Genomic DNA, 21,708 nt, shown 5'->3' on the forward strand with positions numbered 1-21,708 from the left:
TCTTTCTTCTTATGATTTGCTAACTCATGTTTGTGCTTGTTTTAGTGGATATGGTGGAGCATAGGGAGGTTCATAAGGCATTGTGGGGCCCTGCACATAATTGGGCGTCAGAGAGGGGTTGCCTTTTTCTCTGTCCTTTATTTTGGGAAACGTCAGCACAAGAAGACTCTTTCTTCCCATTCATGTCGTGAAGCTTCTGGGTCACCTTCTTCCCGTCAGGACGATCTTCCATGCCCTCTGTTGGCTTCCATAGTTGGCAAGGGCAAATCCCCTCACTTTCCCAAGAGGGTAAATGATGGTTACTCGATTGGCCCTATGGATGGCAATGAAAACTAAACTCATGGGTACCCACCCGAATCCAACCTGAATTTAATGGGTTAAACTCGTTGTCATTGGGTTTGGGTCTGGGTTTTACCCGATGTTAATTTTTAGGTTTGGTACATGTGGTACCCTACCCCGAACCCGACCCAATTAAATGGGTGACAAATTCAAAAAAATTAGTGGAAGGCATAAAGGAAACATTCAAATACTTCAGTATGTTGAAACAAACACAATATACAACTACAAATACATACAAGTAGAAAAAATATAAATAATTAGCATGCTAATAGAAATTTTTCAAATTGAGTGGATGTTTGTGCCACAATCTCTTATATATTGGTTTGTTCACGTCCAAAATAACAAAAATATTATTTGTTTTCCAACTTTATAAGTCATCATTTTTGAGAAAATCAGGAGAGGTTCAACGTTGGGTTCTGCAACTATGGAATTATTTTTTTCTAGTTCCCTGTCGGGTTCGGGTATTCCAAAACCAGATGGTTTCGGGACGAAATTTGTTAATTTTAACTCCACCGAGTTCAGATTCGGGTTTTGGATTTGGATTTAGGGTTCGAGATTGGGTATGTATAAAATTGACTATGATCCGTCTCATTGCCATTACTAGTTGGCCCACACCTTGACCGCTTACTACTCTCGGATGAATATAGGGAGGCCTTCGACCAATTGCCACTTCATGTTCTATTCAAGTTCGTGAAGTCTTGGTTGGTGGATGGTGCTTCAATGATGAGGTACCTGGAGCTGGATGGCATCTTGAGGTCTCGGGTGAATGGGGCCTTGGAAGAGACTTGTCAGCAACTGTAGAGTGAGGCTCTTGTTATTAGGGAGTAGGTGTCTACCATTACTGGTCAATGCGAGGTAGCTCGTTAGGAGCTGGTTGAGATCGTTATCAAGCTTCTTCGTGTTAGGCATGAGTTGGACTCGGTTGTCACCCACGTTAAAGTGTTGGAAGAAGACAACTCTTGGCTCAATAATAATGCTCTTGAGGCTGATCGACGAGCCATCGAGGCAGAAAATGGCTTACTATGTTGTTGGGACGAGGTTTTTGGTTCAAATGGAGGCCTTGATGTTGGATAAGGATTTCCTCTAGGCATTCGTCAGGAGTGTTGCCCTTCATTCCTTCAAAAGTGCCAAGGATCAAATTTGTTTGATTCATTCGGGTGACGACTTGTCTTGGATATCCTTCGGTGGATTCGTGGATGATGGCCGATTATTCTAGCGTCCAAGTTTGCTGCTTATATCAGGGCTTGCTCATCATGGATATGTCTAGTTCCTGCTAGGTGAGTTGACCATTATGGGTCACTCGGAAAGAAAATCAGAATTTGTGCCAATCATTCCTCGATGTAAGTTGAGTTCCTCATCGATAGGGTCAGGATTATGGGGGTAACTTGATTGGTGTGACATTCTGTAATAGTCTATTCTCGGTTGGGGATTGTATGGTTGTATTTGTTCAACTTAACGATAGCTTTGTAGGTCTTGTACGGTTTATACTTATTCATTTTAGTGAAACTGGCAAGACTTGTAATAACTTCGTATGGTTGTGGATTGTAAGGCTTTTAATAACTTCGTCCGATTGTGGTAAGAGTTGGATGGTCGATTTAGGTGGGAGGTCGTTTTGGGTAGACGGGATGGGGCGAGATTCGCCAGCTGACTTGGCCTCGACTGCTTGCTTAGTGGGTCTAGGTGGTCTGAGGCTAGGCTCAGTTTTGGATTGGCAAAGTTCTTGGAGCATCTCAACTTATTGTTGGATGATGTGTTCTTGTCTTTCCATCATTTGGATGAGTTGCTGAGTGGTTGGTTTGGTAGGGTTTGGGTTGATATTGTGAGCTCTACTTGCCTGGTTAGAAGGTTGTATGTGAGATTGGAGGTTTTGGGAAGGTGAGTTGTCGTTTGGAGGCATGTTAATTAGGACAGCTTCAATGTGACTTAGAAGGAATGTAAGCAATAATGTGATTATTTATTTCAAGAAAAGTGCATATAGCCACCATAAAACATTGTCGTTTTCTTTCTAATTACCCCTTAAATTTTATTTGTTTGTGAAATTAATATATGCATAAACATAATGTTAAGTTACTAAATGACCATCAAGAAAATTGCTGACATTAGACTTACAACAATAGCAATAAGTCAATCATTGCAGTTGTGAGTGTTAGTCAGAGTCGATAATCGGAAAAATCGTTATCAAAATAAAATTTGTTTGAGATGAAAACAAGTAAATTTTAAAATTGAAAGGGATATATTAAAATTTTATAATTAAATAGTAATTATATGAGAGTCAAAATTAAAATATATTCCTAAGTGTTAATTCTGTATTATTGAATAATTAGGAAGAGAAAAAATAGTCAAACAGGTTAATACCTTTTTAAGTTTGTATGGACACCTCCAAAAAAAAATTGAATGAGATTCAGAAGAAAAGAGAGAGGAAATAAACCATGATCTCCATTCTTCTGACCCCAACTATGTAAATCTCACCTGAGAAGAAACCCTAGCCTTCCCAATAACACAGAATTAGTACGAAAGAACATTTCTGAGAGAAAAAATTGGAACTTTCTGATCTGTTTTTTTTTATCTTGTTACTTTGATAGCATGCCCATCAAAAGCAAGTGATAAAGCAAGATCTTCAATGACCCATTAACCCAAGCAACCTCAAAATCCAGAATTTAGCCACACCCACTTCTCAAAATCCTTCCTTTTTCACAACACAAGAAGAACAAGCCTTAGTTACACACACCCTATGCTCTAAGGTTCCATTTTCATTCTCACAAGTAGCACTTTTAATGGGTGTTGAGAGGAAATGTTTATTCACCCTTTTCACAGTAGCATTCCTCTCCCTCACATTCCTCTTTCTCTTTTCATTCTCTATCTTCACTTCCCCAAAGCCTTTACCTTCTTTTGTTCATCACGGTTCTCATTACCCTCCTGCATTTGCATACTTCATTACTGGTGGAAATGGAGACAAGAACCAGATCTTCCGGTTGTTGCTCGCGATTTACCATCCGAGGAATCGATACCTGCTTCATCTTGGAATGGATGCCAGTGATGAAGAGAGGCAGGGGCTGGCTGCTGCTGTTATCTCGGTGCCCGTGATTCGGGCTTTCGGGAATGCAGATGTGGTGGGGAATGCTGATTATGTTACTCACTTAGGGTCATCTAATGTTGCTATCACTCTGAGAGCTGCTGCTATTATGATGAAGTTGGATAGTGGTTGGAATTGGTTTGTCACTTTGAGTGCTCGTGATTATCCCCTCATCACCCAGGATGGTAATGTCAATATGGTAATTTCTGTTTTGGTTCATGGATTTGCAATGTGAATTTGATTATTATGTTTTGGTAGTTCAATGCACAGTTAATAGTTTCTTGCATTAACCTTGTGTATCATGTAATAAATTCTCTGTTCTGCATAATGTGTGCTAGGTTCACCTTAAAGAAAGTCTTGTAATAAAAATGCAAAATAATGATGAACCGCATGCGGCGTTCCTGGTAACAATGAATCAGTGTTAAGGTTTTTGTTATCTCTGAAGTGGCATGGTGATCTTTGGAAAGTTTCTATAGTTTTTTAGAAGCTTTCTTTTGGTTTGCTTTTGGATTTTTGGAATGTGATATAAAATGCAAAGTTGATTTCTGTGGAATCGATAGTTATAATCAAGGAGTTTTGTCTAAGAGGCATGTATTCTTGTTTAATTTATACTTGATTAAGGAATAATGGTTTCTTATTGTTGATTTTCTTACTATTTACTCTTTGATATGATTTTTATGACCTTTGTATTAGTAACCGTATTTCTTTTGCAAAAGGTAATTCTTGTTTCCCCATAATTTATTTACTATATGCTTGTATTTTGGGTTTCCAAAATTTGGATGTTAAGTTATGAAATTGATAGGAATAGAAAGGAAAATTAAATAAAAGATGAGCCAATATACTCATTTTAGTAGTAATTATTTTAGATAACATTTGCATCAATGCTGTTAATTAATATATTTGCATATTTGGTAGTAACTCCAGATGAGGGTGAGCCTCAATGCAATAGTAAGGTTCATGCTTAGTGGCCAAGAGGTCACAATTTAAAATCCTGGAAACAGCTTTTGTGCTTGCAGGAGTAAGGTTGCGTACATCTATCCTCCTCAGACTCCACTAGGTGAGAGTCTCATGCACTAGGCCGCCGTTTTTTATTTGGTAGTAACTCCTGATACAAAGAGTGAATGGTAAGGTAATTTTAGTTGATAGTTATTTATTGATAGAAGTTTTAGTTGATAGTTCTGGAAGTAGACTCTCCACTTGTGGAGGTAAAGCTACATACATATACCCTCCCCGGACATCACTAAGTGAGAGCCTCGTACAATGGGTTGCCCTTGTATTTATTGTTAGTCGATAGTTTTTAGTATTAGTATTAGGCTTAGGTGGATGGCAAATGAATAACTTGAATGTTAATGATTGCCAAAATTTCACTATGGAGCAAGTTATGTCTTCCAATTTTGTAGTTTTTCTTATATAGCCACAATGTGATAAATTGAAATAGTGATCTTGTTATACAGATTTAGTAAGACACTGACACTGTTGGTATGGACTTCTAATTGGATGGGTATTCTTAAGCATCCCTATAAACTGGAATCTTAAGTTTGGATGAAGTTTCTAATGATGAACTAGTTAGTAGTCTGATGTCGTGTCAAGAGGGTCTAATGTAGCATGCTCAAGCAAACAAGTCTAAAATAGGTTTTGAGCCAAGCATGAGCTGACAATGTATTTAGAACAAGTTCAAGTATTATATTGAAACACTATCCTTATGATTCTGGTTTAAAAGGAAACAATTACATATGTTAGAGGGTGAGTCTCAGTGCAAAGTAAGATTGTTTGCCTTGTTATTTGGAGGTTATCGGTTTAAATTCCGGAAACAACCTTTTCACTTGCAAGGGTAAAGTTGCGTGCATCTCCCCTCCCCAGATCCCACTAGGTGGGAGCCTCGTGCATTGGCCCCCCTTTATTTTTCTAATAGTGTCCTAAGACCAATGCAAGTGAACTCTCAGATCCTTGCCTACCATTTTCAGTGCAGGTGGATCCTACTTTCTTTATCATTGTGTTGTTTGTAAATAAACTTTAACGTGCACAGATGACAATAAAACAGTGCATCTACTGGTTTTGCTCTATACTATTGCAGTTCCAACTTCCAATTATAGAACATTTACCATCATTGTTTTATTTTATATTATCTTATAGGTGATGAAGTGCTCTATAACTATATTGTTCTAAACTTTATTCACTGAATTGTGCTGTGCTTCTTTTAAAGAGAACTAATTTTCTTACATCTCAAAATGACCTTTGTCTTATTTAGTATTTACGCATATGTATCCAACATGCTAATCTCTTTCATATGTACCAGATTTGTCCCATGTTTTCTCTACTGTTAGGAGGGACCTCAATTTCATTGAACACACCAGTGATCTTGGATGGAAAGAGTAAGGAAAATTACTGCTAATTCTAACTGCTACCTCTGTCACTTTTTTGTTTCATTTAGAACTAGATCAAATATTTATATTTTTTTACTCGTGCAGAAGTGATAGATTCCAGCCTATTGTAGTTGACCCAGGAACATATTTAGCAAGGAGAAGTCAAATTTTTCAAGCTACACAGAAGCGGAAGACACCTGATGCATTCAAACTCTTCACAGGCAAATCTATGGTTTCTTATGCGGTCCATGCTATACATTCTATACCTGTGAGGATTTGTATGTTGAATGCTTTCTTTTCCTTTCCTTGCAGGTTCACAATGGGTCATCTTGAGCCGATCTTTCCTGGAGTTTTGTCTTTTTGGCTGGGATAATCTTCCTCGAAAACTCCTGATGTATTTTACAAATGTTAAGCTATCCCAAGAAGGGTACTTCCACTCGGTCATTTGTAATGCACCAGAATTCAAGAATACAACTGTAAATGGTGATTTGCGGTATATGATCTGGGACAATCCTCCACAGATGGAACCACATGCCCTTAATGTCTCTGTTTATGGCCAGATGGTTGAAAGTGGAGCTGCATTTGCTAGACAGTTTGATGCTGATGACCTTGTTCTGGACATGATTGATAAAAAGATTCTCCAGCGTGGGCGTAATCAAGTTGCCCCAGGGGCATGGTGTTCTGGCCGGAGGAGCTGGTGGGTGGATCCATGCTCCCAATGGGGTGATGTCAATATTCTGAAGCCAGGCTCTCAAGCAAAGAAGCTCGAGGAGTCCGTTTCTGTGCTTCTTGATGACTGGAACTCCCAGACCAATCAGTGCCAGACTTCCAGTGAATAGGCACAAGACTAAAAACATCTACCGAAGCCGTGCAGTGTCTTGCACCACGATTCATGGGCCAGTAAGAGTTGCTGTTTACTGAGAAACGTTCTTTGGTCACCAATGTAATTCCAATTTTGAAAGGGGTTAATGGGTGGAAGGGGCTCCTCTCTAGCAGTCTTTACAAATGAGTGTTCTTATCAGCAGAGTTGGAGGGGAGGGAAATATATTGGAGTTTTTAGACTGTATTGTTTGTAGACTTAATATTTTTTTGGTGGATCGTCCAATACCTTCAATCAATTTGAAGGAATTAACCCTGCTTCTATTTTTATCATGTATGTTTACTTTACCACATGGGACTCTTTTATCTATTAGAGCTGAGTCCATTCTTTTTAAGATATGGTTGTCATATTCCATGTTGTCATTTTTTTCTTTGCATCTCGTATTCCCAACCTGGATGCATTTCAGTCCTAGTCTATAAATGAAATAAAGCTTCTTTAGGCAAAGATTTGGGTTCTCATGAAAATTTCAGTATTTCATGTGAAGAGATAGTCTGCATGGATTTGTTGACATCTCTGTAAGGCTTCACAAAGTTTGTCTTCTGCAAACTCACATGGAATTATTCAAGTCTAGAGGGGAATCAGGTATTGCTAATTGAGTGTGTCCTGCACCTCTTTTTTAGATGAATCTGCGAGTTTGGAAACACGCTGGTTTCTCTTAATCTTCTTCAGTCTTAAGATCCAGTTTTTGTTTTTATAAATAAAATAGGCAAGTTATTTTCAGAGGCATGTAAATCAAGATATGGTCAGACTTATGAAGGATCAACCAATTACCTTCTACTTGCAGCTTCCCCCTAGTTTGCAACGTTTATTCTACTACTATGTTTGTTCCAGCATCTATTCATGCTAAAAATCTTCATAATGCATGATCAATTAAAGTAATCTCAACTTTATGATCTTTCAGCTAAAATATTTTTTTTTTGTACTATTAAAATATTTCTTTACCCTTTTAGGTAAGGAACTAATTCTGAATTCCTTATATTTTATCAAACCTCTTGTCAACTAATCATAATTATTGAATAGAAAGTTGCCTCATGGAGCTGCAACTTCCTAATTATAATCAACAATGCACTCTTTATAGTAACTACAACTTTGCCTTCTACAATAAAAGCATGCATCCAATCCTAATCCTTATGTTACCCCGGATAACCTTTTGTTGGAATAGAGATCCTATCATGAATTGGAGAGACAAATGCTTCAAACTCCTTTTGTTTTCAATGATAAAAAGTGATATTTTTATTATAGTTAAAATAATAAATTTGTCAAAATATATTGTATTTTCTTTTGTTTTTATAACACTTATCTCCCCAGTATTGAAAAAATATCATTTCTCCTTTTGTTGAGAGTTATTTGTGACACATTAAGAGTATGTGGATCACTTGGGTACAATAAATTTGGCAATTGAATATATGATAGATGAGAGAATTATGTGTGAATGAGTCTATTATCTACAAAACAAGCCCTTTCCCCGGATCAGATGGCACCATGTTTGATAATCTTCAATTTGTTACAAATACAGCAAACTAATGGATCATGTTTGATAATCTCCAACTTGTTACAAATACAGGAGATTAATATGAACACATTATTCCCATTTCATTAAATCAAAACGTACTAGTATTATTCTAGTTTACAGCATTATAGCTCACAATCATTTCTGCATGGAAAATTTATTATAGTGGTATATCCTACTTTCTACTTCTACACTCCCCTGTATAGCTAACTAGAACTTCGAATTTCAAAGCAAAACTGTGAAGGTAACACCTAATGGTTCTTGCAAAGAAACTAAGAATCTAAAATAACAACAACAACATCAATTATCCATGTCATGAACTAATGAAAAACAGAAAAGTGATAATGTTGTGCAGGAATATTTATTTCCTCACCAAGCTGAAATTCTTTACCATCTTTGTGTTCCACTGTAACATTCTGAGACGGAGAATCTGGTGCTCCTTTCGCAACAGAAAGAACATCTTGAACGCCATGAACAACAAGCCAATCGCTGAAATACAGTTCAGGAAAAATAACCGCCACACCATTAATCAAAAGCATTTCATTACTCGACTTCGTAACAGAAACCGTGAACCCTCTCTCGTAAGTCCAAATCAACGTTTCATCTTCCAGATTCACCAGATCGCTCCACGCGATCCTGCAAGGAACAATGTGTTGACGAAGGATCGACGAGTAATCGCTCACGTTAAGCGCGTGAGTTGCCATCACTTCATCGATCGGAGCGAAGAGCGTCAGTTTCGGCCGATCTTCGTTACCGAGGAACTGCATGTCGAGAAACGAAGCCATAACAGAAAAACCTCTCGATCTCATAACACTACTCGTTTCTCCGAACGACCACTTCATCTCGTTCTTCCTCGCGGATAAACACGCAGCGAGATCAGCGATTATCTCCGAACTTGATTTCGCGTTTGTTTCCGTTCTTATCACAGATTTCGCAGGAAGCTCGAAATAAGGATCGAAGAAATTGTCTATAGCGAAGATAACGATAGTGCCGTCGTTGTAAACAGGGGAGGGATTGACGGTGACGTTGTTGATAGATAGACGGATGTGGTGACGGTGGCGATGGCGGTGGTCGGTTGTGACGGTGAGGGAGTGTGAGGGGAGGAGAGTGGGGATGGATGCGCCGAATGGAAGGGATGTGAGGGAGTGGAGGGAGAAGGCGTGGGGGAGGAGATGGTAGCGGAGGAGAGAGAGAGGGAGGTGAGGGATTTGGCTGAAGGCGAAGTCGGTTGGGGCGAAGATGGTGAGGGAGTGGGACCTGGATAGGGTTTGAGAAGCAAGCTCGAGGTTGAAGGCCATGGTCTCGAAGCCGGAGGCGGAGAGGATCTCGGCGGCATCGAAGATTGTGGTGGAGGTGAAGGATGAGGTGACGGTGGAGAAAGAGAGTAGAAGAAAGAGAGAGAAAGTTGTGAGTGTGGAAGCCATTGATGGTGATGGTGGTGGTGGCTCTCAGGTTTTGCTAGTGAGTGTGTAATAGGAAAAGAATGCAAATTGGATTGGTTTTTATTTTTGGCGGGAATTGACACGTGGAGATTTCTGGTTTAGTGGAGAGGGAATACGTTACAATTTCCGTTGCAGAAGGTTAGTTAAACGGTTTTAATTTAAATGACTGAAATGCCCCATTGTAGTCTGGTAGATAATGTTCAGAAAATTAAAGAAAAAAATTAAGTAATTTGGGTGTGCAATATATATTAAAAATAGAGTAAAACAAGTGATAGTAGAGTAAATTACACTGTAATTCTCTGAGTTTTAGTGAAAATACATAGAGATAATTTCAAATAATATACAGATCAATGTATCTTCATTATTTTTTGTTACAAAATGCATCAACAGTTCTAAATAGATATTGTTTAAATCACTCTTATACTTTATCGAAACGAATCAAAAATAATAAAGATGTATTGACTCATATTATTTTGACTTGTCTCCACAATATACCATTATTTGGTTAACTTAATTGCATTTATCACATTTTTTATTTAAAAGATTATACTTATTTCTCGTACAGAGGTGGTCAGTATAATGAAAGTATAAAAATTATGGGGTTTGTGTAGATGTAAAAAAGTGATAGGTGGTTTGTATAATTTCGCTAAAACTCATGGAGTGTCAGTGTAATTTACTCTAAAAACAAGTGACAAATCTAGTACTTAGAGTGTGCAATATATATTAAAAATTAAAATAATAAATATCATTAACTATAAAAAAATGAAAATATTGATATCAAAATTATAAAATATATATATATATATATATATATTTTGTAATTAATCTCTATATGATTTCGCATTTTGAAATCGTTGAATGTCAATTTGTTGTCAATGTTGTTAAACACTTCTCGCTATATATAAGTCGTTAGACAGTCATTCATTCATGCACCTTCCATTCAATTATGCAACCAATTTTTTCACAATTTTCATAGTTAAAAAACACTTTCTATAGTTGTAGTGCTAATTTCAAAAGAAGATAAACTAATGTGTAAATAATGTTCTTTCACTTTCAACCAAGTTATCTCGAAGATTATTAATTCATTTCAAACAAGTAAAATTTAACATTGTTATGCATATCAATGGTGGAAGTTTCAAGTGGATTATTGAACATCAAATCAGTTGAACAAAAAAGTTACGTGAATAAAACTTTGCAAATTCAATCAGTTGTATAGTATCAAAAATGGAGAAGAAGTCAGCAAGATTCAAACAAGTCATGCAAATAAACAACATAATATTTGTCTAAGATATTCGACCATGAAGTTCTTTAATTTGCATACCCATGATATTGTAAAATAATTCAACACAATAATGATTATTTGTTTTTCACGATGCATGTCATGTTATTTGCTACAAAAATAAATTTTAGGCTTGTAAAGTTAAAAATAAAGGTGTAATATCTATGCATTGTTTAATTATACACAATCACTATATAATCATCTATTCATTTGTATTACTTTCTTTTGAAGAGTGAATAATGATTAAATATAAATGATGCAATGCCAATATATACAACTTATAAACTTTCAATGTATACAATTTTTCTTTCGGTATAAATAATATAGATATTTTTTTCAAAAAATTCATGGTGTTGATTTGCACACTCTCACAACCAAATAGCACAGTCCCTGCAAGGATGTGATGAAATTAACACACTAATCAATTATTATGTCGTATTATTTTATTTTTACAAATACATAAATTGGAATATAAATAAGTTTATCCTAATATTAGAATATTGTCCACCGAATATTATACTACACTGTTATTAAACAATATCCCAGCTAATTTTTTTGGGACTGATGGGTTTTCTGCTTTGTTCATGAGCACTTATGTCAAACTGAGTAATTAGAGTTTTCAAATGGATTTATATATGGTTTTAAAGCAGTTTGATTTGCTTTGTTGTTCTCACCCTCTCTGGTGAGCAAAAAAACTACCAAATCATGCAGATAGCACCAACCTCAAAATAATTTACATATTTTTATAAATCTGATAATAAAATTTGAATCACTCTATGTATATGCTAAAGCTGTACAGTTGAAATCTTAGTTGCTTTGTTTGATTTGGGGAAATAGTCACACTTGGAAACAGTGCGCGAGAATATTGAAACAACAGTGGTAAAATTGTCATTTTCAACAATACTTTAAAAGCGATCTAGAAAATAAATATTTAACTACACTACTGAAACAAGCACGGTTAAATGTATACTTTTAAATAGGGCAAAATCTCTCACAAACATTATATCAAACATATAACAAATATGTCTAATTTCACCACATTTACTATAAATTTGTCAATATAAATATCATTTTGAAAACTCAATTCATAAATTATTATATGAACTGATCTTCTTTAGTTAAAATCCACTAACCCAGGAGATTTTATGCAATAATGAAAAAGACGAATGTGATGATGAAGTAAAAGACAAATCTATGAATTTCTTCTTTCCCTTAATGAAAGAAATAAGAAGACAAAAATACATAGTTTAAATTCAACTTAATAAGAATCAAATTAAAATTTACATAGAAAATGTGGATGAAAAAATAATAACCAGATGCAAGAATTACATTTAGAAATTACAAGTTTGTTTAATCACCAACATTCCACATAGCTTCAACCATGACATTTCTTATATTATAAAATAAGCAATTAACGTAGATGTAAATGCAAGTAACAAGGGTGAATCAAAGAAAAAATAAATAAGGTAAAATAAGATAATGATTCAGTGCTTGAAAATAGAAACAAAAAACTAATAAGTTGCTTGAATAGAGAAACTAACAGGAGAAGAAGAGCAAGAGAAATAGAATACTGAATAATAAATATATTATTGTGGGTGAGATTTTGTTTTTAAATCTGCAAAGATTCGTGCTCACTAAAACAATCACTTATTGAATATATGATTTTTAACAACACTTATTATAGTGAGTGTTGTTGATATGTCACATTTAACAACACTTATTTAAGCAAACATTTTTAAATAGATTCAAATCAATAACGTTTGCTTAAAAAATATTGTTAAATATCAAAATTCTTTAAAATTATTTAGTTGTCATATTATATTCAACTTTTGATAATGGAATGACAAATAACATGATTTACTTACTAAATATGAGTTTTTGTTGTATCAAATCACATATCTTACTATTCTATTTTAATAATATTGGTTGTTGATTTATAATATTTTTTTAAAGTAATAAACAATTGCATTTTTCGTATATGTATGACCAAGTTGTGTTATATATATGAAAAACTAGCATATGAGTTTCTGTTAACAATTTGAATTATTTTTGTGTAATATTTACTTGAGTTATATCTTTCAAAATAAAATTAAATAATTTCATAAATACATATTACGTAATAACCAAAACAAGTGTTTTTTGAACATATGACTTTTAACATCGCTTATTAAAGTAAGTGTTGTTAAATATGTGACTTTTAACAGCGCCTATTGTAATGAACAATGTTGATAAGTCACCTTTAACAACACTTATTTAAACAAACACTATTAAATAAATTCAAATCAACAGCACTTGCTTAAAAAATGTCGTTGAATATCTTAGGCAAACAAACAACAACACTTTTTGAAGAAAACGATGTTAAAGTTATATCCACCTATCAAATTTAACAGCACTTGTTTAAAAGAACACTATTAATAATATTCCGTATTATATTTAATAACATTGTGTTAAAAAGTGTTGTTAAATGCGAATTATTGTATACTAAAATAGTTATCGGAGCTAGAGATTTGTATATAACTAGACACTTGCCTCCTTGAACAATTTTGGATAGGTACTTGGAAATGGAGTATGATGTTCCACAACCTATCAAAGTGGTTGTCCTGTGAATTTAGAATACCTTTGTCATGTGGGAATGTGAACTTGGTGAGTTGGCATGCACTTGCTTTTGGTGTAAAGGAAGGTTCTTTGGCGTAGCATGTTAACATGTAGCGTCGCCCTTTCCCTTAAATATATGTCGGTTGCCCAAGCTTGACCAATAGTCATATAAGCTAAACTTTGTCTGCTTGGGCTCAATAGATAGTGGCATATACTAGATCTTGTATGCCCAAATCTGGTGGTATAGTTGTTGTCGAATTTGTCAACATACTTGAAACTACTTAGGCTTGTTATGATCAATATCCTCATATATATTGGATCTTGTATGTGTAATAATTGGCCTTTAATCAATCCTAGTATTAGGGTGAACACTTTCACAGCGTTGTTTAAAAAAAAAGCCATTTTTCATAGCTTGAAACAAAAATTGACATAACTAACAATCTCTCTGCAATTCATTCCAAATTATGCTCAACCAGCTAGTAAGGTGTTGATAAGTTTATAAAAATATAAAATAATTTGAATTTGAAGTTTAGTAATCTCATGTATTTAGTTTTTAATTGAAGTTCAGCTTACTTTAGTTTTTATTTTCATTTTTTAATTTAAAATGAAATTCATTTGTTTGTTCCTTTTCCTCAATGAAACTAAACTTTTTAAAAGAATTTAATGAATATAAAAGATAATAATCAACAAACTTATATTTTTATTTAAAAAAATTCTCATGCAACATCGGGGGACCGAAAATTTCAAGAATTACGATGGTTAATATATTTTAATTAATAAATCATTGAGCAAAATATAAAAATAAAGGATAAAATTCATAGAATAATTTTAGATTTCAAATGTTATATAATTGTATTCCCTTGACCAAAACTTAATTCCAGTCTTGCATGGAATGAAACTCTTGTAGAGAGATGTTAGTCCAACTATAATAAAAATAAAAACAGTAAAAAAAACAAAATCCTATCATTAATGTGACTTCAAGAGTTCATCATATCTAAGTTTAATGGGATGACTCTTCTTTGCCAAAAACTGTATTTCTATGTGCAATACTTACGATTGATTAAAAAAATATTTAATTATTAAATTTATAATTTAAATATATTTTTTCAACCAATCATAAATGTGTCATGTAGAGTGATACACTATTTGTTCTAAAGTTTAACATAGATGATTTTGGGACCCACTCTTATGAAGCAGGCTAAAAACATTTGGGCTGGACTTCATAGAACCCATTCGGCCCAACAACACAAACATTTCTTGTCTTTATTATTGCATTTTCCCACTCACTCTCTTCGCTCATTGTTTCGCATTACTGCAATCTACAGAATTCTGATTTCACTGAGGTAACTTACACATAACTTATTCCTTTTCTTCTCTCCCACTCTCTCATTTCTACGATGGCAGTAATGTAATATCTTCTTCAAAAAATATACGCATGTTAGAACTTGTTATTAATTTGAATTCTATGACTATGAAGTATGAACTATATGATGTTACTAATTCCGTTTCGATTACTTGAATTTTTCACCAAGAACAATTATTGTTATTATATACTTCTAATTTTTATTTAGCTTTGAATTTGGTTTGATTCTAGTTTTTGTTTCAATTTTTTACAACTACGCGTTCCTATTCTGTTCACTGCATGCTGCGATTTTGAAATGGTTTGATGTCAGCAATGTTCATTTGTTTGTACATCCTATAAGATCGTTGATGCTAGGTTTTATGTTTGAATCAATGACTTGTTTCGTGAGAAGTTGAATGAGTAGTTGTTTAGGGTGTGATAAAGTTCTTTTAGGTTGTGTTTGGATGGACTAGGGCTAGTGAGTTTTAAATACAAAGCAATTCAATTGCATCAATTTAAATAAAATGATTATGAAATTCCTCAGTTCGGATAATTATTTATGAAACCGTATAATTCCCTTCCAATTGCAAAATCAATGATAGCATGGGATTCATCATAAGGTAAAATTCTCCTAAATCATCATTATCCTTAAACAAGCTCCCTTACAAGCAATGTTCCTAGGGCTCAAAGGACTAACGGAACCAGGTTGCTGAAAGGGACCAAATTTTGGCTTGATCTTATAATCGTAGTCGTTGGAAGCAATATATGGCTGGAAAAGGCCTATTTATGTTATTGCCATGTGATTAGTTGTGTATAGCAAAACATGAACTGGAACGTTAGTTAAAATTAATAACTTCAACTGGTTAGTTAGGTAGTTGTACACGTGCGCAGTTAGAGTAGCCAACTTTTAAGTGACTAATCACTATCAACTGATTAACTGAAGTAATTACTATAGTATGACTTTTCGGTTTATTTTTTACTGTACACGGTAATATATGTCGCCGGAGAAGGCTTTCTGGTTAGCTCATGCAATGTATTCCCAGAACAACTATGAAATTGATGGGAAAGTAAATTAGCACACTGGAATTGCCATACTTTGTGATGCTGATGATGCCTCTGTCAGAGGAGTTTCTGGTCGGCACTATCTTGCTTCACCTGTAATTATTCTTAAGTTTCATTTGTAATATCAAACTTTATAGTAAAATATAGTCTTGGTATGTGATGTCATTTTTCATAAAAAGGGTACTGTAATAACAATTCTCATCAATACTCAGCTGGCTTTTGAATATGTATGTCTATTCATGTATATATTGACATATTACAGAGAACAATGAAAATTCTGTGCATTTGACATTGCAGTTAAATTTTATAAGATCAAATTTCACTCCAGCAATTTGGCTCTCGTAATGGATATAATTTCTCAATTACAAGAACAAGTTAATTTGATGGCACAACTAACTTTTAATACCATTGGGACATTGCAAAGGGATGCTCCTCCTAATCGTCTCTCTCCAAACTACCCTGAACCTCCACCGCATCCTACGGAGGATGGGGCAAACTTTGCAGAACAGGCAAAGCAGATGAGTGCTGCTTTGGTGAAAGCTGCTAAGCAGGTACGTACTGAGTTGTTTTTTATACCTTTGTACACCTAGGATACAACACATCCTGATATAGGATAGACACACATAGATTATATATAAAACAATTATTGATAGAATTAAGGGTGAAAAGTGAAAACTTTGACAACCGTATGGAATTATATCAAATGTGTGTATGTTTTGGAATTTTCAAATTGTCAAACATATGAAATTTTCTATTCTCTCATTTTCAAAATAAATACAGCTACCTCAGATGTGACGGAGTGTCAGTGCTGTGTTTTACACTAATTAGGCTCAGACATGCCACCATTTGTGAAGTGCTGAGAACATAATTGAAAAGTTGGATGGATAGTCTTTTAATGGGAAGAAGGTTTCCCACTTGGTGCATATGTCAGGAAACAAATGATTCACCATTTATTATTTCACAGCTGTATGACGTGGAGTCTTTTATTAAAGAAAGAACATTAATGTTACCTGCTGAAGGAAAGATGTAATTGTTTCCCAGGATAGGTTGGAAACAAGGTTTTGAACCCAGTTGCATGGTTCTTTTGGAGGATTACTGGTAGAATACTGGTTTTGGAGCTTATCGTCGACAATTAATATCAGCATATTAGCCATTAGAGCCTAGCCTATGTAATTTTTGCCTTCTCCTTTTGTTTTTCAATCCTTATTGTGTATCCTGTCATGTCCCCCATCTTTAATATAACAGTGAGGTTTTATTATATCATCCCAAGTGGTCCACTGAATTCTGTTGTTTCTTATGCAGTTTGATGCATTGGTCGAAGCACTTCCAATATCTGAGGGAGACGAAGAAGCACAGGTTAAAAGAATTGCTGAACTGCAGGTAGAGAGCACACAACTCTCCAACTATTTTATTTTATGTGATTCTAGTTCTGGACTCTTCATATGAATCTGCATGTGCGCTGGTACCAAAAACTATTAAAGTTCTTACATTATTTCTGGAATTACTTTCCAGGCTGAAAATGATGTGATAGGACAAGAACTTCAGAAGCAATTGGAAGCTGCAGGTTATCTCCAATCTTCAATTTTTTTGACAGATTTCTGCTTGACTTTTATTTAGAACATATGAAAGTGTAAATTCATGTTAAATAGTAAAAATAGGATTTGCAGAGATCAACAATGAGAAAGATTAGTGTCCTGAGGCATAATCTCGGTATACAACAAACATCATCCATGTGTTCATTTTGAAATAATAAAATGGAAAATGGTTTTTTTTTGTATAGAGCCTCTTCTAGGCTATAGTGATTCTTATGGTAAATAAATAGCATGCACCTATGGTTAGCCTTGTATGTAATTTTCGTTTAAATTAAGCTTCTCAAAGTAACAGGGTATTTTGATGTGATTGAACTTACTGTAAGTGATTTTGAACAATAAACTAGTTTCAGGCCACTTTAGATATTAGGATGTTTTGAGCAATTGCATTGGTTCTTCAATTTGTAAAATGACTGAGAAAGAACTAACATTATCTATGGGTTCTTCTTGATGTCAGAGAAAGAACTAAATCAAGTGCGAGAGTTGTTTAGTCAGGCATCAGATAATTGCTTGAACTTGAAGAAACCCGAATGAAGCTTTCCATTTGTTGCTTGTTACATCCTAGTGCGGTAGATTGACACTTTGGTTTTAGCTAACCCCAACTTCATCTCTTTTCTAGACATGAGTCAGGACTTGCTGCTGGAGGATCTTCCATCAACTCTGTTACATTAATAACTAAATTCATTATATGTTGTAGCTTGGACATGTCATGCGCATGGATTTTCCATAGAATTTGACTGTAAAAGTCATTGCATGCGCAAGTATAGTATTCAACTTTTATATACAACAACCATTATGATCTGGTTGATTCATTTGATTATGATTCGATAAAATTTTATGTTGTTTGTTTGTGTAACACGACCTTTTACATTTTATGCAGACTTAGGACATATTTAGTATAGTTTTGCAATAGTTTTGCAACAAAGAACAACGAAGCTGATTGGTTATTATATAGTTGAGGCCTTGAATGTTTTTCCAAGTGTAAGCAATGCCCTTCTCTATTGTTGGTGTGTCAACTATTGAAGTTTATTTGCTTTAATATGATAACATGGTCGATTATTGGTGATGCATCATGGGAAAACCTTTGGACGATGAAAGCTATACTCTTTTGTTTTTTGATGGGTTGTAGGCTCAAACTTAACTTCTCTAAAAGTAACATGTTTAATATCAATGTTTAACCACTGTTTGTAGAAGAGAAAATACAACTTTTGCAAGGTGATGTTGTTAGCTTGAGGTTTGTGTATTTAGGGTACCTATTGATGATAACTTCAGAAAGTTTAGTTGTTGTACTCAATTTATTAATTTATTATTGGCTCATAAAAAGAAAAAACTACTCCCTCATATAGGAATTATTGAATGGTTTTATCTGTATCTATACTACTTAATAAAGTCAAACTCAATATAACCACCCCATCATGGTATAATTAGTAGGGGTGACAATACGGGCCGGACCGGCCCAACCTGACCTGCCTTTGGCCCGCCAAAATATGGGCTAGTCCGACATGACTCTTATTGCTAAAAGGACTCAAAATGTCAACCCAACCCATATTTGACAGGGCTGGCAGGTTGGCGGCCGACTCGTTTTATTTCTTAATAAATATGCATTTTTAATTTACTCAATCACAATTTGAAAAATAAATAACCATCACGCCTCATAAATGTTTTTTAAAACAAAAAATCACAAACCAAAGTCCACAATCTCACAATAATATATCATCTTAGTTTAAAACTTGTAAGTTTTAAACAATAAACCAACATAATCTTAAACTTTTAGACTCATAGTTCACAATAAAACTTCGAACTCCTAAGTTTTAAACATTAGATGTTCTATTAGAAGAAGATGTCTCAACTTTTCTATTATTATCATCATCAATGTCTTTCAAATCTTCTTCTTCTTCATCATCTATATTATATACATGATTAAATTAATATATGCTTATAAAAATAATTTTTTACTATTGACTCACAAGCTTTCATTGTCCGTGTCTTATGATTATTCATTCATCCCAATTAGAACATTGCAAACACCATATTAATTCAGTAATAAATAGTGTAAAAACTAAACAAAATGAATATTTGAAATTACTATGAATAAGGAGTCTTCTGATTTCAACCATGGTTTTGTAAAGAAAAATTCTAATGACTAAGTATATTTGGTATTTTGCTATTCTATATTTGCCTATGTCAATTATCTTGATATTATCTTTACAAAGCTATAATATTCTCGGTGCGTTTGAACATTGCAAACACTAAAATAAACATTCACTTAATAAAACTAATAACACGAGTATTCCAGCTAGAAGATTAAATAAAAGAATGAAATGAACTTTGGATATCAATTCATCATATCAATTTTCATGTCCTAACATATACACTGTCATACATAATTCAAGAATATGTTTAACAAAAATGCATATAAATAACATTTTTATAATTACTAATTAAAGTATAATTAGTTGTTATGTAATTCTTCATTACAGTTTTAACATATTCTATATCTTTAACCAATAACATAACAATATTGGAAAACTATGAGTTAATTCACTATGTAATTCTTCCTTTTTTATTATTGCTGGCCCGTCGGGCCAGCCCGGCCCAACCTTCCATGACCCGTCTAAAAAATGGACTTCCAAACTGGGTTGAATATGGGTTTTTGGGCTAACATCCCCAACCCAGCCTGTTAAAAATGCTAATCAAAACGGGCTGACCTGTCGGGCCAAGCCCATATTGTCATCCCTAATAATTAGTGGTTCCATATTTGGCCCTTACTATCTTGTAATTTATACGAAAAAAACATATAATCTTATGTGTATCCAATATATAATTTGTAGTATCCTATTTTTGTTCCTATATTTTCTATCAAAAGACATCATTTGTCATGCATAAACAAATATAATTTGTCATAGCAATTATCATTTGTCTATCATCTATATTAAATAATCAAAGGTATTTAATAGTAATATATTACTATTAAATAATATTACTAATAAATTAACACATATCTATACTACTTAATAAAACAAAAACATAATATAACCATCTTACAATGATGTAGTTTGTAGTTCTCTATTCTATTCTCACTATCTTCTAATTTCTACCAAAAAAATTATTGTATCTTCTTTTTAACAATTCCTATATCCAAAAACTTGTATTGTTTTTATTTTTCATCTTCTGAGATTTTGGGATATTGTTCAATATTTAACCACATTGATTTTGTTTTTAAAGTAGAATCCATATTACCTTGGTAAAGTATCAGTTTTTTTCCATTTTTTTGCTAAGATATACACACAAATTTGAACTAATATATGAATTGAAGGCAAAAAATAACATATGATTTGAACAAAGGTGAAATAACATATTAAAAAATAAAAGTAATTTTCCCCGTTCTAAAGAACTTTCCAAATATGATTTGATGGTTGGATATTTGAAGATGATACATGTTCAATTTTGAAAAGTGACTTTTTCATGAATTGATTGTTATTTAAAAAATAATTAAAAACATATAGAGTAACATACTAAACATGGCTACCAATCATTCTCAAACTCATATCTGACGATGTTTGAGTGGCTTGAGGGCAAAAAAATATGTTTCAATTTTTTTAGATTGTCGGCAAAAAAAATATATGATTTGAATAATTTTGAAAAATGTAATATGTATACATTAATTAACAATGTAAAGATTTATACATCTGTGTATCATGTATTTGTATTACTTTTATTTAAAAGTTAATGATAACTAAAAACGAATAATGAATAATACAATGACACTGTAGAAATATCTTACGCTATCGGTACAAATATATATACTTATCTATTTTGAATTAATATTATCCCATATCACATATATTTCATATATTTATTCATAGATTAGTTCAAAACTGCACGTAATAGTTCAGTTATTAAGTTATTAGTTCAAATATATGGTTTTTGAGCAATAGCAGGAGTAAAAAAACTGAACACATAATATTTTGCATAAGTAACTGTTCAAATATATGTAATTCAATTATCCATATTTTATCATTTATGACAGTTCAAATACACATAATCATACAAATATGGAACACATAATATTGCAAAGTTAATAGTTCAAATATTTCACACACAATAGTTTAAAAAATACATATAACAGTTTTGGAAGTGTTTAAGCAATAAAAAAACTGTCATGCTGTATGTCATGCCAATGTTCAAGGGCAGTTACAAAACACATACCACATCTTCTTTAGTTTTGTTGTAA

General features: G+C 33.6%; 3 protein-coding genes across 5 annotated transcripts; 2 read left to right on the forward strand and 1 right to left on the reverse strand.

Annotated features, from left to right (window-relative positions):
* The first annotated feature begins 2,735 nt into the window (after positions 1 to 2,735).
* On the forward strand, positions 2,736 to 7,021 carry LOC109339255 (beta-glucuronosyltransferase GlcAT14A-like). The gene is made up of 4 exons (XM_019576668.1): positions 2,736 to 3,597; positions 5,709 to 5,784; positions 5,881 to 5,996; positions 6,088 to 7,021. Exons 1-4 carry the CDS (start codon positions 3,114 to 3,116, stop codon positions 6,612 to 6,614), a joined length of 1,203 nt encoding a protein of 400 aa, XP_019432213.1. The 5' UTR covers positions 2,736 to 3,113; the 3' UTR covers positions 6,615 to 7,021.
* Positions 7,022 to 8,485: 1,464 nt separating this feature from the next.
* On the reverse strand, positions 8,486 to 9,463 carry LOC109339254 (putative fasciclin-like arabinogalactan protein 20). Its single transcript, XM_019576667.1, has one exon. It carries the CDS (start codon positions 9,461 to 9,463, stop codon positions 8,486 to 8,488), a length of 978 nt encoding a protein of 325 aa, XP_019432212.1.
* Positions 9,464 to 14,697: 5,234 nt separating this feature from the next.
* Positions 14,698 to 18,314, forward strand: LOC109339253 (mediator of RNA polymerase II transcription subunit 21). 3 transcript variants are annotated; one of them, XM_019576666.1, is made up of 6 exons: positions 14,698 to 14,824; positions 16,183 to 16,436; positions 17,188 to 17,265; positions 17,398 to 17,449; positions 17,932 to 18,015; positions 18,104 to 18,314. In XM_019576666.1, exons 2-5 carry the CDS (start codon positions 16,230 to 16,232, stop codon positions 18,006 to 18,008), a joined length of 414 nt encoding a protein of 137 aa, XP_019432211.1. In that variant the 5' UTR covers positions 14,698 to 14,824; positions 16,183 to 16,229; the 3' UTR covers positions 18,009 to 18,015; positions 18,104 to 18,314. The 3 variants fall into 3 exon arrangements, with proteins under 3 accessions (XP_019432211.1, XP_019432209.1, XP_019432210.1); XM_019576664.1 differs by having other exon boundaries at positions 17,932 to 18,314; XM_019576665.1 differs by lacking the exon at positions 14,698 to 14,824 and adding an exon at positions 15,866 to 15,980 and having other exon boundaries at positions 17,932 to 18,273.
* The last annotated feature ends 3,394 nt before the right edge of the window (positions 18,315 to 21,708 follow it).

This window comes from Lupinus angustifolius, unplaced genomic scaffold (genome assembly GCF_001865875.1).
Source record: "Lupinus angustifolius cultivar Tanjil unplaced genomic scaffold, LupAngTanjil_v1.0 Scaffold_65_15, whole genome shotgun sequence".
In the NCBI taxonomy this organism is placed as follows: domain Eukaryota; kingdom Viridiplantae; phylum Streptophyta; class Magnoliopsida; order Fabales; family Fabaceae; genus Lupinus; species Lupinus angustifolius.